General features: G+C 62.6%; 1 protein-coding gene across 1 annotated transcript in view; it reads left to right on the top strand.

Moving 5' to 3' along the window:
- MEGF6 (multiple EGF like domains 6) overlaps nt 1-14,507 on the top strand; it is a 37,332-nt gene extending 22,825 nt beyond the window's left edge. Inside the window, exons 14-34 of the mRNA XM_086625513.1 lie at nt 39-173; nt 2,233-2,358; nt 2,727-2,858; nt 3,169-3,297; nt 3,666-3,797; nt 4,181-4,309; nt 4,401-4,529; nt 4,823-4,951; nt 5,717-5,845; nt 6,048-6,176; nt 7,084-7,212; nt 7,852-7,983; nt 8,941-9,069; nt 9,200-9,328; nt 9,462-9,590; nt 9,789-9,917; nt 10,370-10,498; nt 10,601-10,729; nt 11,141-11,272; nt 13,127-13,307; nt 14,228-14,507. Coding sequence (XP_086481639.1) covers nt 39-173; nt 2,233-2,358; nt 2,727-2,858; nt 3,169-3,297; nt 3,666-3,797; nt 4,181-4,309; nt 4,401-4,529; nt 4,823-4,951; nt 5,717-5,845; nt 6,048-6,176; nt 7,084-7,212; nt 7,852-7,983; nt 8,941-9,069; nt 9,200-9,328; nt 9,462-9,590; nt 9,789-9,917; nt 10,370-10,498; nt 10,601-10,729; nt 11,141-11,272; nt 13,127-13,307; nt 14,228-14,507 — 2,927 coding nt within the window. The remainder of the gene's footprint in view (nt 1-38; nt 174-2,232; nt 2,359-2,726; nt 2,859-3,168; nt 3,298-3,665; nt 3,798-4,180; nt 4,310-4,400; nt 4,530-4,822; nt 4,952-5,716; nt 5,846-6,047; nt 6,177-7,083; nt 7,213-7,851; nt 7,984-8,940; nt 9,070-9,199; nt 9,329-9,461; nt 9,591-9,788; nt 9,918-10,369; nt 10,499-10,600; nt 10,730-11,140; nt 11,273-13,126; nt 13,308-14,227) is intronic.
- Nucleotides 14,508-14,653: the final 146 nt, after the last annotated feature.

Below are 14,653 nucleotides of genomic sequence, written 5' to 3'. Positions count from 1 at the left end.
TAACATCAGATGTCTTTTTGCATTATGACTGTTAACAGGCTGCGACACTGGCTATTATGGGGATGGCTGCAAGAAGAAGTGTAGCTGCTCCCCAGAAGTGTCCTGCGACCACGTCACCGGGGAGTGCCGGAAGGAGTGTCCCCGCGGCTACCATGGGGAGAACTGCGACCGCGGTAAGGCAGGGCCCTGCGAGGCCACTGCGGTCACCTCACCGTTCCTCACCCAACCCACACAGACTTTTTCTGCCCCGAACAACACGACAGGGCTTGCAGTGTTCCTGCTGGGCTCGCTCGGCCCCAGCCCGCTGTGGTCAAGCTGACGAGTGAAACGGTGCGATGGCCGCAGCGGGCACGAGAGCTGCCCCGCGCGGGTCTCTCTCCAGGCTGCCGTCTCTTCGAAGCGGGGAAGGAGGGTTTCTTGGGCATAATGGGTCTTATTCAGAACAGGAGAAGGAGGTCTCGTTCTATCCTGCCACTTGGGCATCTCTGCTTTTGCAGACGAAGGTGGCAGTACCTGGCTATCTTTCCCCCCACTTTGATGTCTTTTTACTTCCAGGCGATCGGTGCCTGGCAGAACAGTATCGTATTTTCCACTCTATTCTCTAGTCCAGATTGAAATTCTATTTGATTTGCAAGTGCAAAAGAATATTTTATATTTCACTTACATTAGGATTTAAACTTGTGCTTCTCTATTGACCTCCTAGAGCAGTTTTCTGCTCGTCGTAGGAAGGGCCCGTTGGCGGTACGGTAACTCTACTGCTCGGCTCCGTGTGCGCGGTGCGATGCTCGAGCTCCGAGGGTGCAGCTTTTTGAGAGCCAGGGAGAGAGCTGGGGTGCCAGAGAGCTTGGCTTTCCTCGAGCCAGGGGGTTTTGAGCGAACCTGATGGCAGTGAGTCATTGGCACGAGGTGATGATTACAGAACACGAGCACGGTTCTTGGAAAATAGTAACTTCTGCCAGCCTCCGAGCCCATCGACGGCTGAACAGCCAACCTCCCCCTCCTGGGAGGTTGTCTCCTTCTAAATCACCCTTCAACGGGTCGGACCCAACAGAAAATACAAAACGTTGGACTCTTGAGGTCCGCACCTGCGCTATGAGCAGACGCTGCATTACGAGGCTTGCGGCGGTCGGCTTCTGGGTTTCGATTCAAGCGTCCCGGGAGTTTCTGCCCTAACTCACGTCTAAACAAGCATTCCATCCACACCCAACCCAGAAGTTACAGCTATTAAGCTAATTAAGCTGCTAACACATGATTACCCTGTGTAACACCACGGCTGATAGAACGTCGCCGGTCTGTCGGTCAGAACGAAAGCTGCGGATGGTCGCAGACAGTCCCGACAACGCAAGCAAGCACTAAGGGAGCGTCGGGAGGAGCGAGGCACGCAGCTTTGGCAGGGCCCGTGCCCCCTCGCAGGGGTCCTGGCAGCCCTGGAGCCCCCCCGGCGTGGCGGGAGGCTGCTGCCGCCGGAGCCACGCGGTGCCTCGGCGGGCCGGGTGCTTTGGTCGGGGTATTTTTAAAAAGAATAAGAAAGGAGCGTGAGCCTGTAGGGGGGAGTCGCAGGAAATAACACAAATATTTGTATAGAAATAGTAGGCTCTTGGCTGTTGTTGGGATCTGGAAATGATTAAAGGGTGAAGACGAACATCTGCCATCAATTAGCAAAGAGGAGGAATAACAAAAACTGCACTGTGTCGCTGGAAATCCAGGCGCTGGTGTGCTTTTGCTCCGCGAGCTGTGAACGCCGGGCTGTTTGCCTCTGCCGAAGCCTTACGGGACATGGGCTTCGGCGAACAGAAAAAGCGTTGGAGCTTTTTTGGGAGACCCAAGTAGGATTTAAGGGTCTTTGGGTCTGGGGCCCTCAGGCTGCGCGTCATTAGCTGGCTGCTAAACCATGTCACGGGGCGCAAAGAGCAAACCGAGCTTTCCGGTACTGGCAGTACCACCCTGGCACTCCGCACAGCGGGAGGGAAAAGCACTCGCTGCTCCTGCGGATGGGGATGCTCCTTCCTCACTGCTTTACATCATGGCACCGTGCCAGTGCTGCGGGGAGGGAGCGAGCTGCTGGGCAGAGGTGTGTTGGCAGCGCTGAGAGCGGTGGGGGCTCAGCTGCCGGGCACTGGGTCAGCTGCTCCCAGAAAGTGATACTTGAACAGACAAATTGGGGTTGGGGGGGGTAATGCCAGACACCCCTGCTGCAGGTAACTGGTTTTCACACGGCTGTTTTTCACGCAGAGTGTCCGGAGGGGCAGTTTGGGGCGGGCTGCCAGCAGCCCTGCTCCTGCCGGGGAGCGCCCTGCGACCGCGCCACGGGGCAGTGCCACTGCCCGCCAGGCTGGACTGGAGCCGACTGCGGCCAAGGTGAGGAGGCAGCAGCAGCCAAGGTGCCGAGGTAGGGATTTCGACGTAGAGCTGTCATTTTCCTTGGGCTGAGTGTAGTTTTAAAAACATGTGGCTCCCCCACGAGTAGATGAGAATCCCAAACTGACATGGAAGTACTGGGGTGAGAGCAGAACAGCCCTGACCGGGGCTCACGTGCTCTGCATAAAACAAACAACGTGCCCCGTGCTAGTGGCCACGTATTGCCAAACAAAAATCTGTGTTGTGCACCAAGCACGGCCGCGAGCGAGAAAGGGGCCCTTTGCCACGCACTGGAAAAGAGATGTTGCCCTCTTACACCTCGGCCGTGGTCCCCACGTGCGCGTCCCCTCTCTCTGCCCATGCTGCAGCTTGCCCGGACGGTCGCTGGGGACTGGGCTGCCAGGAGATCTGTCCCACATGTGCCAACAATGCCAGCTGCGATGCCACCACCGGAGCCTGCCTCTGTGCGCCTGGCTACACCGGCCGGCGCTGCCAGGACGGTGAGTGCTGCCCGCCGGCGTGGCCCTCGCGGAGTGCTTTGGGTTGGAAGGGACCCGAAAGAGCGTCTAGTTCCAGCCCCGCTGCCACGGGCACCCTCACAGCGGTGACTTTGGCATCAGCAGAAGGGGAGGCAGAGCCCGGAGCCCCTTGTCCCGTTCAGCCCGGAGCTGAGCACCCATGCTCGGGCAGGGCACGGTGGTGCTCGGGGCTCTGCGGCAGCGGGATGCGGACCCCGCCGGCTCTGCCGGGGAAGCCCGTGCTGCGGCGTTCCGGCAGCCGTTTGCAGTTGGCCCATGTCTGTGTTGGCAGTGTGTCCGCCGGGCTGGTTTGGCCCCGAGTGCCGGCTGAGCTGCAGCTGTGCCAACGAGGGACATTGCCATCCGGTGACGGGGACGTGCAGCTGCGCACCTGGCTGGACGGGGCACAACTGCCAGAGAGGTATCGTACCCGCCGCTTGTTATCCGCCACTCCTAGGAGACCCTGTGCAAAGCTGCGCTGTCGTTCGCTTCGGTGTCCGCTTTGTGTTGTGCCTCTGCCAGAAAAATGCCCCTCTGGAATCCTCGGCGTTTCCTGCGCTGTCCTGCCGGTGCCAATGTAGCCCGTGTGCTAACGTAGCGCCCGCGCTCGCTGTGCCACTGGGCTGTCCGAGGACCCACAGCCGCGGTTGTCCTGCCCGAGCGAGCGGTTGTGATGGCTGGAAATGCCACCTGAGGAGAGGGCAGCGCTGTGCCCGGCGCCTTTGCCAGCTGGAGAGGCTGAGCCACGGAGCAGCCGCCGTTAAGGGTCGGTCCCCTCCTGTGTTTCAGCCTGCGACGCGGGTCGCTGGGGCCCCGACTGCGCTCACGCCTGCGACTGCACCCACGGCGACGGGAGCTGCAGCGCGGTGACGGGGCAGTGCACCTGCCAGGCTGGCTACACCGGCGGCCGCTGCGAAAGGAGTGAGTGGTGCCACCCGCCCTGCTCGTCCTTCGGCCCCGCCGCAGGATCCGTTTGGTTTGCCAGGGGAAAGGCTCCGGCCGGGCAGGCTGGGAGGCGTCTGCCTTCTCCCCGTAACGGGGACGCGGGAAGCCGTGGTGCGGACGTCTCCATCAGTGCTTCTTGGTTCTCTCCTGTGCCCTGTCTGTGACGTTGCCAGTCCAGTCCTGTCCCAAGGGTGGTGGGGTGACGTGGGTACACATCCGTAAGGGCCAGGGTAGAGCCCACCAGTCGTTAAAAATAAAAACGCAGCTGCTGGGTACTGTTATTTCCATTCCCTTAGCGCACTGCCCGGGGACGCCGGGCAAGGAGAGGTCCCTCAGTCTCGTTTGCTTCTGCTTCCCAGAGTGCCCGGAGGGCTGGTTCGGGCTGAGCTGTGGGCACCAATGCCAGTGTGAGAACGGGGCTGCCTGCGACCACGTCAGCGGGGCCTGTACGTGCAGCCCGGGCTGGCGAGGAGCCCTCTGCGAGCACGGTAAGGCACTGGGGGGCAGCGCCTGTCTGCTGGGGGGTTTCCAGCTCCCTGGACTGGCATCCCGGGGGGATTTCTCCTTTGCTTTCCGCAGCCTGTCCTGATGGATTTTACGGGCTGGAGTGCCGGGAAGCCTGCGACTGCCTGAACGGTGCCCGCTGTGACCACGTAACGGGCCAGTGCCAGTGCCCCCCTGGCTGGGACGGCCCCCGCTGCGGCCAGGGTGGGTCTTGCCGCAGCCTCGGCTGCCGGGGCTGGGACGGAGCGAGGCGGGAGCAGCCCTCCGCGGGGCGCGGGGAGCCCTCGCCACCTCTGCTGCTGCTGGGTGGTAGGGACCGGAGGTTTCGGTGGCAGTTCCCCACGCCTGATTTTCTCTGCCTGGGAGTTAATTCTGGGTGGCAGAGAAGTAGCTGGTTTCAGAGTGGGACGGGAGGGGCTCTGGATGGTCAGTAGGAGTCTGGCTGGTGTCATCCGTACCCGCTGCCTAACGGTTGTGCCTCTCCTGCTCCCCCGCAGCGTGCCAGGAGAACAGGTACGGCGAGAACTGCAGCCAGACCTGCCGCTGTTTCAATAATGCCACCTGCGACCACGTCAGCGGCCGGTGCCTGTGTGCAGCCGGGTGGACGGGCCCCGCGTGCCAGCAAGGTACCACGCTGTACGGCCGCGTCCGGACGCAGCGCCAAAAATGCCATTTCTCAGGGTGGGTGGGAGTTTTTGATGGAGCAGCCGCTGGAAGAAGCTGAGACGGTAGGATGGCACGGCCAGGTTGCTGCTGAGCTCGTAATTAGCTGCGTGGTGCTTCCCGAGTCATTCCCAAGGAGCAGCCGAGAGGGTGGGTTCTCCAGGAGCTCTCGAGGTCACGCTGACTTGCAGCTTCGTGGAGTAGCAGCTTGACCGTCCACCGAGCGCTCCGAGCCCAGGGCAGCGCTGCCTGTGGGCACAGCTCGGGGAACCCGTGCACATGACTGCAATCATTCCTGTGGTTAAATGGCTTTTTTCCTCTGCCAAGCACTGGCACTGTCCGGGTCTGGGCGAGGAGGAGGTTCTGCAGCTCAGGACCAAAGGTGCTGGCCACCAGCTGAGCGTCTCCTGGCTGCTGAGCTCATCCAGCCTCTTTTCTTTCGTGTCTTTGCCACTGCCGGGGCTGGGGAGGCTCTAAAGAGATCGGGCACCAGTGCCCTGTGTCAGCACTGCCTCTTACCCAAGCACGTTCCAATGCCGAGCGCCTTTACGTGGGCAGCTCAGCAGCCCCAGGGTGCCATCAGCTCCTCTCCCTGCCCTCCCTGCCAGCCATTGTGGCTCCAGTTGATACCAGGGCACCCACCCATCACTCCGGCAGGCTGCCAGAGGCACGGGGTTTGCCTCCGGAGCTGTTTTCTGACCGGGATGTCTGGCCTGCTTTTCCTGCAGCGTGCCCGGAGGGTTTCTACGGCAGGAGCTGCCGCCAGCGCTGCCTCTGCCAGAACGGTGGCACGTGCGACCCCGCCACAGGGCTCTGTGCTTGCCCCGAGGGGTGGACAGGGCTGGCCTGCGAGCTGGGTGAGTAACGCTGCCTGGCAGTGCTGGCAAACAGGCTCTGGCACAAACCTCTCCTGTTTTGGGCTCATTTCCCCTCCGAGGGCCGGGGTGATGTGTGTGGCACTGGTGGCACGCACCCACGAGCGAGGGCTCGCGGTCCTTCTCCATGTGCATGCGGGGAGGTGGGTGCCAGGGCGGCGTCTCACCGCGTGCCTCCCCGCAGAGTGCGCACCGGGCCAGCACGGGGCTGGCTGCCAGCAGCGCTGCGAGTGCCAACACGGGGGGCTCTGTGACCGCCACGAAGGCCTCTGCGTCTGCCCGCCTGGCTGGACGGGAGACAAGTGCCAGAGCCGTAAGTGGGGCGCGGGGGTCCCAGCTGCGGGCACCATGGGCTGCGGCAGTGCCCTGGCGCTGCGCGGGGGTCCCAGCCACGGGCACCACGGGCTGCAGCAGTGCCCTGGCACTGCAGTGAGGGCTGGGGCCGTAGGATTTGTAAGCAAAGACAGAAAATTTGGGTTTCAGCGGTGCAGAGAGAGCTTGCGGGTGCCGCAGTTCTGGCTGCGTGCCCGGGTTTTGCCCACCGCCGCGCTTGCTGCTCCCCTTTGAGGGCTGTCCTAAAGCAATGGTGCACAGAGGCCACGCAGCAGCCTGCGGCGGTGTGGTGGCAGCGGGATGGGGTCCCTGAAGGGGTACCCAAAGGCACAGGCCGCCCCATGCCTCAGCACGAGGCCACTCTCACACCGCACTCGGTGCCCACCAGCGCTGCGCTTCCCGCCCGCGTACCCTGAGCGGGTTTGTGTAACGCATCGTCTCTCCCGTGTTTGCTCCTGCGCAGCCTGTCCCCAGGGGCTGTTCGGGGCGCGCTGCGAAGAGCACTGCGACTGCGGGGACAACGCGTCGTGCCACCACGTCACCGGCACCTGCGATTGCCCCCGCGGCTGGCGGGGCCGGCGCTGCGAGAAAGGTGAGCCGGCGGCACCGCGGCACGACCTGGCGCCGGGGAAACTGAGGCTCCTTCCAACGTCTGGCAAGGAGAGAAATGGTGTTTTTAATGAGAGTTACCAATCGTGGCAACATGTTTGGAGGGGCCGACAGCCCGCCCTGAAAGGGGCTTTTGGGTCGCTGGCTGGCTCAGCACCGCATGCGGGAGCCGGGCGCTGTGGGCAGGAGCTGGCCCCTGGCTTGGGCACCTTTTGGGCGTTGAGGAGGATCTGGAAGCCGCTCGGGAGACTTACACCTCCTTGCTTGTTTTCTCGCAGCCTGCCTGCCCGGGTCGTTCGGGAAGAGCTGTGCCGGGCGCTGCGCCTGCCCGCCGGCAGTGCCCTGCCACCACGTCACGGGCCAGTGCGGCTGCCCGCCGGGCTCCACGGGCTCCGCGTGTGAAAAACGTACGGAGGAGGGAGCGATCCTCTTACAGTTCTGCCGACGGGCTCTGGGAACGTGACGGGTCAAGTGGTTGCTACATAAAATAGAGGGAAAAGAAAAGGAAAACAAGAAAAAAAACCAACCCAGCAGCGAGCTGTGCCAAGGAGCAGCTCACATTTTGGCAGCTGGGTGCATGCCCGCGGAATGTTAGCACAGCACTGGGAGCCAAGTGGGAAATCAGAGCTATGTATTTATCCAGAGGATTAGCAACAAATCAGTATTAAAGCGAGCTCCCGTGGGCATGAGCAAGTCTGGAAGAGCCAGAGGCATGTGAGCACATTCCTGACTGGGGGACAGGGGTGTATGTGCCACGTCTGGGCGGGGGTGGAAGCTCGCGGGAATACGGGGTAGGTAGGGCGAGCGTGGCAAAAGGCACCTCGTGCCTTGAGTGCCCAGTTTTCTCCTCAGTCGGAGTCTCTCTGGGAGTCAGGGAACCACTTGCATACCAGGAACTGGCTCCCTTTGCTTTTTGGGTGGCACAGAACTTTCACTGTCATAAAAGGCTTCCTAAATCCTGGCTTAAAATAAAAAGGGAGAAAAGTCTTACGCAGAGGGGTGGGATAGCTCCCGCTGAGTCGCCGTGGTGCCTTCTCTCCCGACAGCCTGCCCGCCGGGAACCTTCGGGGAGGGCTGTGCTCAGACCTGCCAGTGTGCCGGAGCCACCCAGGAGTGCCACCCGCTCACGGGCGCCTGCATCTGCGCCCCCGGCTTCCACGGGCCTGCCTGCCAGCTGGGTGAGGCCACGCTCCGTTCCCCTCCTGCACCACGGACCTTTGTGGGTGGCTGCCCAAGAGCCTGGTGCCAGTGCTGGAAGCACCGGCGGTGCCAGTGCGGAGCCATGGTGCCGGTGCCAGGCTGGCTGCAGGACAAGCCCCTGCTCAGGGAGCAGCCAGCCTGACAGGTTGGCTCTCCTGGTTTCTTGCTGTGGTCGCCTCTCTCCTGGCTGAGGTTTTTCATCGCATCCGTAGCCGCTGCCCAGCGGCACGGCTCGGGAGCCGGCTCTGCCCGGGCAAGCCTGTTCCCGCGCCCTCCTCCAAGCCCAGCCCTGCACACAGACGAGAGGCTCTGACCTCCGCGGTGCCGCTCGCCGGCTGATTCGCACGCAGGAGTTGCTGTAACCAAAACATACTTCTCATCTGCACTTCGGCCATTTTTTTGCCATTTTCCTTTTGAATTGTGGGATATTTACCAGCGACACCCTCAGCAGAGAGGTTCGGAGCAGTTCGGAGCTCCCTGGCGTTGTTTCTTGTTTGCCTGAGACTACTCAGAAGCTCTTGCTGGGGTTTGCTTTGGCTCCTGCGGAACAGCCGCCCCTCGGAGCAGCTGCCGCGCTCCTGCCCTTCGCCCCGTGCCGCAGGGCGGGCAGTGGCACCGGAGCACGGCTCGCAGGAGCTTCTGTTGGCCATGGTGCACGGGTCACACCTGCCACAGTTGGCTTGTGCCAGGGAGGGTGTGTGTGCCCGGCACACCCTTGGCACATCCCTGCAGCCGGCTGACCCGTCAGTGCTCCGCAGCAGCTAAGCGGATGAGAAGCCTGTTGGCTGCGCCAGCCTGGCACGGACCCATGGCCAGCAGAGCCGTCGGTGTCCTTGCTGACGAGCCAGCTGTCTGAATCCGCCTGCTGGGTCTTTCCAGGGCTTTTGGACCTTATCCTCATCTTTTCCAGGCCATTGTTTGCTTTTTTCCCGCAGAGTGCTCTCCCGGGTGGTACGGCCACAACTGCGAAAGGCCGTGCGAGTGCAAGAACGGGGGTCTGTGCGACGCTGCCACGGGGACGTGCCGCTGCCCGGCTGGCTACGTGGGTGCCGACTGCAGCACCGGTGAGTGCCAGGCTCAGCCGGGGGGACGTGGGCACTGGTGGGAGGTGAGCGGTGGTGGGTACCACTCCCGCACACGGCCGGGCGCTGGCCTTGGCGTGTCCGAGGCAGCTCGAGGTCTCCCTCCCGCCAGGCTGTCCCGCTGGGCGCTACGGCGAGGACTGCGCGCGGGTGTGCTCCTGCGGGGCCGGCGCTACCTGTCACCCCATCACTGGACAATGCGTTTGCCCGCCGGGGAGAGAGGGTCCCACCTGTGAGCGGGGTAAGAGGGAGCGTCAGGGAGCGTGGGCATTCCAGGCAGTGGGCTCGCCCCAAGCCCTCTGCCTGCGTCGGGGCATTCCTGCCCCAACCACGCCGCCGCCGCGTGCCCACGGCCACCTCCTCTCATCCCGCAGGCTGCGAGAAGCACCGATACGGGGTGGGCTGCCAGCACACCTGCTCCTGCCGCAACGGCGGGCTGTGCCACGCGGCCGATGGCTCCTGTGCCTGCGCGCTCGGGTGGACGGGGAAATCCTGTGAATTAGGTAAACCTGACTCGGGTGCATTGTCCCAGCCCAGGAACCGTGGAGCTCGCTCAGTGTTGTTTCCTACAGGGTCCAGTTCTGTATCCCCACCTGTGCCTGTTGTGCCGTACCACGTCACGGCCCCGTAAGTGCGCAGGAGCGGGGCCGGTGCCAGCTCCCTGTCCACTGAGCCGCTCTGCCGCTGCGTCTTCCCTGCAGGATGCCCGCCGGGAAGGTACGGTGCCAACTGCCAGCTCCGCTGCGCCTGCCAGCACAATGCCAGCTGCGACCCAGGGACAGGAGCCTGCCGCTGCCCCGCGGGCCACTACGGGCCCCTCTGCGAACACAGTGAGTGGCCACGGCGGGAATGGCTGTGGCTTTGCAAGGGGGGTGTTCTCTGAGGCTGATCCAGCAAGCGGGGCCGTAGGGCAAATGTGTGACCCACCGCGGTCTCACACACGTGGCTGTGTGCCCCGATGGGCTCTTCCCTCCTCACTGGTGCTTGCAGCGAACCCTTCCCAGTAACAGAAGTTGCCAGGGAATTCCTGCTCTCTGGGTGTGAGCGCTCTGGATCCGGGGGTGCCGTTCAAAGGCAGCCAGGCGGGCACGGCACCGTGGCACCACTCGGTGTCGGGCAGCTGAGCGAACGCTTCGGGGCTGCAACGCAGCGCTCTGCAGCATCCGCGTTCCTTTGGGCGCTTCTCCGCGGGAAAGGCTCGCTGCGGCGTGCTGCCGGCCGCTCTGCTGCAGGGGCTGCCTACGGCTCACCCGGGCTTTAACACACTCTCCACCCATCCCAGGTTGTCCCCCGGGCTTCCACGGAGCCGGCTGCCGGGAGCGCTGTGACTGTGAGCACGGAGCTGGCTGTCACCCAGCCACCGGCCGCTGCCAGTGTCCGGCTGGGCTCGGTGGCGAGCGCTGTGAGACAGGTACCGCGGCCACCGCCGGCCTCCGCCGGCCTGCCCGGAGCCGGGCGGGATCCCGCGGCGCGGTCTCGTAGCGCGTGTGCCGTATCTTACCTCTCGGAACAGGCTGCGAGGACGGAACGTACGGCGAGGGGTGCCAGCAGCTCTGCGACTGCCTCGGCAATGCCCCCTGCGACCCAGCCACGGGCCGCTGCCTGTGCCCCCCGGGCAAAACCGGCCCCAAGTGTGGTTCAGGTGAGCCGAGCCTCAGCTCGGGAGGGTGATGGGGGGACCGTGCGAGGGGGGCATTGCAGTAGGCTGGAAGCCCTGTCCTAAAATACATGCAAAATCCCTCTCATTGGAGCTGAATTCGTATGGAAGGAGACTTTCTTTTTCATGTGTGTCCCCCCGAAGAGTAGGAGGGCATCTGGACACGGGTAGTCACCTCTCCAGCCTCTATTTGTAGCCAGACAAATGCCCCCCCCAGTGCCCTTGTATTTAGCTGGCTGGAGTCAAAGGCAGAAGGAGCACCTTGTTGGCCTTGGGATGCTCCGATGTCCCATCGCTGGGCTCAGGGCGGGCTGGGAGGCAGTGCCAGGGGATTTGGGCTCAGCCGCGGACTCAGCTGACCCGCAGCAGCCTCAGCGCCGCTCTGCCCCTCCCCAGACTGCCGCCCCTCCAGGTACGGCCCCGACTGCCACCTGCCCTGCCGCTGTGCCCCCGGCAGCGCCCACTGCCACGCTCGGAACGGCCGATGCCTCTGCCTGAGCGGCTTCATGGGGCCGACGTGCCAGGAAGGTAAGGGACAGGCGCAGTGCCACGGTGAGTGCCACAGCCACATGCAGCAGGGGGGAGCGGATGCCAAAGCAGCTGCTGCGGGGGGTGTGGTGGTGGCCGTGCAGTGGCGGGCTGGCTGTGGCAGCTGTCAGCTAAACCCAGTAACGCAGTGCAGCACCTGCTTCTTGCCAAGGCCCTCTGCTGTCATGAAGTTTTTCAGAACCGCAGGCTGCGTGCTGACAGTGCCCCAAAAATAAAGCTGTTGGGCAGTCAGCCCCCAAATGTGCCCGTGGTAAAGCCAGGACACAAAATCCGCTCGTTCCTGGGCACACTGGAACGAAATGAGCCTGTGCACTGGCCACGGTGGAAAAGGGCACACCTCGGTCTGCCCAAACCGCGACTGAACCTGTTGGCACTGCCCTGTGGGTGCGGTGCTGCGGGGACAGGTGGCAGCACGGTCCGACTTGCCTTGCAGGTGGAGCGCCTCGTCTGCCGCCGGCTGAGCACCCCTCCCTGGTCCCAGGTCAGTGACGGACCCCGACGAGTGGCGCACACGCACCGCGCAGGACGGGGCCGGCGCTCCCAGCTCGTGCCTCCCCCAGAGCATCCCCCCCTCCCGAGCCGCGGGCTGCCCGCAGCCGGCACGGGGCACGCAGCAAGGACTGACCTGTCCACGTTCCCTTCCAGCTGTGCAGCCCCTGGCACCCACCGGGTCACCACCCGCCCCAGGAGGGGCTCCAGCCAGTCGAGCACTAGACCCCGCAGCTGCCGGAGCAGCCACCCAAAGAAGCCCACGACCCATTTCCCGACCGTGTTCATAAGCCACTGGAGTGGCTCTCGCTGCCGGACACACAGTGCCGCTGTGTTGGGCACCAGCTGAGCGAGGCTGAAGCACCGAGCATCACCAGTTCGCCACGGTGGCACAGGCTGGTGCCGGGCACACCGTGGGGGCGCACATGCTGGCACCGGCACACGCTCTTGGCCGGGCACCAGAGGAACCGTCCAGAAGCCATCGCTTCTGTCCAGCAGACTTCGACAGCTCGTGGCAAATTGCTGCCCTTTGGTTTTGGGTGCTGGGCTTGAGGAGGGGCTGGCAGTACGGTCCAGACTGGGTATTTATGCAGCACTATTTATGGGGAGCTGTATGATGGCACGGTCAGAACGCGCCCAGCTCTCCCGACATCGTGCCTCCCGTAGAAGTACCACCTCACTTGAACTTTTTATTTTTTTAATTTGAATTTGCAGTGGTCTTTTACGGTGAATTATCACTTGCCATGGGGGCAAGGCAGTGGGCAGCAGGTGCGGAGTCACGGCAAAGCCTCACTGCCACCAGCAGCAATGGGGAACGCCCCAGCCCCGGCAGGGGCCCGGGGCTCCTGGGCCACCAGCCTGCCCGAGCCCAGCCCTGGCACCTGTTTGCACAGAGCTCTTGGGCAAACGGAGCCCCAGAGCCGGCGGTGCCAGGAGAAACCAGGCTCTGCGACGGAGCTGGGCCCTCCCCGTCCCAGCACATCTGCCTCTGCTGCTGCCGCAGCGCCGCCCTGCCCGGGCACTTGGCCTTTAAATTATTCCCACAGGGGCCAACTGAAAATAATAAAAGAATTGTTTCTTTTCCTGATGGAATTTATTTTAATCTGTATATAACTTGTAATTTTTTGCTAATTCTTTTCCTATTTTATTTCTTCCTTAACAGTATTTTTTGCATTAGAGCTCGTTCTTGTGAAGAAATAATGTTAATATAAGTACGTAGTGAAGGACCAAAATTGTGTCTCTAAGGTTGTGTGTTGTGTGATTGAGAACCAGGGAGCAGGAAGATTTTGTCCACGTGCCAAACGGCCCTGATCCATCCCGCCAGTCTTGCTGCCCATTCTCCAGACAATCCCAGGGTTTGTTCCGTCGGCCTTGGAGCGACCGCCGCGTTCGACGAAGGTTTCGGTGTATTTCGTGGCCGGTCAGGAAGCAGTCGCAGCCGCAAAGCGAGTGGCCCCTTCCCCGTGCGTGCTCCTAGTCCTCCGCAGGGCGAGCACGTGCCACCTAAAGCCCTGGGAGCTGTCGGGTGCAGCCACCAGCAAGTGATGCCACCGTGCTGGATATGATGCCACCCCCCATGTCTCCCCCAGAAGCCCTCAGCCCCGATGGCCCCACTCCAGGAGAGCACGGAAATGTCACCCGGCCTTGAGCATCGGGGTAGATGGGTCCTGTCCCACCCCTGCTGAAAGCTGAGCTGCAGCTCCGTATCCGCTTGGAGTAAACCGTACATCCGAGCACGGGAACGCAGCAACTCTGCACCTGTATTTTTTATATCGTGATTTTTTTTTCCTGTTCATATTTCTTATAGTTTGTTGCTTCCTGTTTTCATGCAGCTGGTGTCTCTCTTTTTAGATCCCTTTCTAATTTAGCACTGATGAAAAATCCTAATTGTCCCACAGTTAAGAGAAATAAACAGAAAAATGAACAGAAAGCGTCACTGAGTTCCTGTTTGTCTTGTGTCTCAGTCAGTTACACTTGACACACGCGGCAGATTTCGGTGGGCTGTTCTGGAGGCTGTTTCCCGCGATGTGCAGGAGAAGCAGCAGTGGCCAGAGCGCTGCTGCCAGCAGATGGAAGCTTTTTTTAGAGCTCAGAGGGGGAAAATGTGGCTCCTTGGTGTCTATGTGACGTGGAGCTGCCACGCTCGGGGACGCCCATCACCGAGAACGGGTCAAACACAGGGACCCACCCGTGCTGCTGCCATGGCGCGCGCTCCCTTTTGGGTAAGGAGACCACATTTCATCAGCATCCAGGATTTTATTGTTAATCCAATTAAGCCTTTGACAGTTCAATCAGAATGGACACACTACAACCCCGCTGCCCGTGACTCTGAAGCCAGACAGCGCCCGGAGCCGCCTCACCCCGAAATCAGCGCTGCCGTTTCCCCTCCATGCGGTGCGAGGGGGGGTTCCCAACTGAGCTCCCCCCACCTTCTGCCTGGCACAGCCCCCTGCCCACCATGGGAGCCAGGAAAGGCAGCCGGGAGCTGCGGCATCACTCGCTTCACGCTCCTGGCTCGCTTGCCCGGAGCGGCCGTTCCCGGCCCTCCAGCTGCCTCCAGGAGAACAACTCCGGCAGCACCAGCCGCTTCCGCAGCCCAGAGCGCGGCCGCAGCCTCTGCGACTCCAGCCAACACCTCGGCTGCTTCTTCCAGCCCGTTCCAGGTCGTCGCCGTCAGCAGCCGCCAGGTCTCCCATTCATGAGCTGCTGCCACGGCCGCTCCTGAACAAAAAGCTCCGGCGCCTGTGACTGCTCGAGGCAAAGGCGATTCCAGCAGACAGGAACTCCCGCTCCCTCCTCGCCACGGGCTCAGCCGGCAGAGCTCTGTGCAGCCCGGACGTGTGTCCTGCACGCGGCGGCTCTCCCCGGCTG

The sequence above is a fragment of the Tauraco erythrolophus genome, chromosome 23, assembly GCF_009769465.1.
Source record: "Tauraco erythrolophus isolate bTauEry1 chromosome 23, bTauEry1.pri, whole genome shotgun sequence".
NCBI lineage: Eukaryota > Metazoa > Chordata > Aves > Musophagiformes > Musophagidae > Tauraco > Tauraco erythrolophus.
This window is presented reverse-complemented; position numbering and strand designations above follow the sequence as displayed.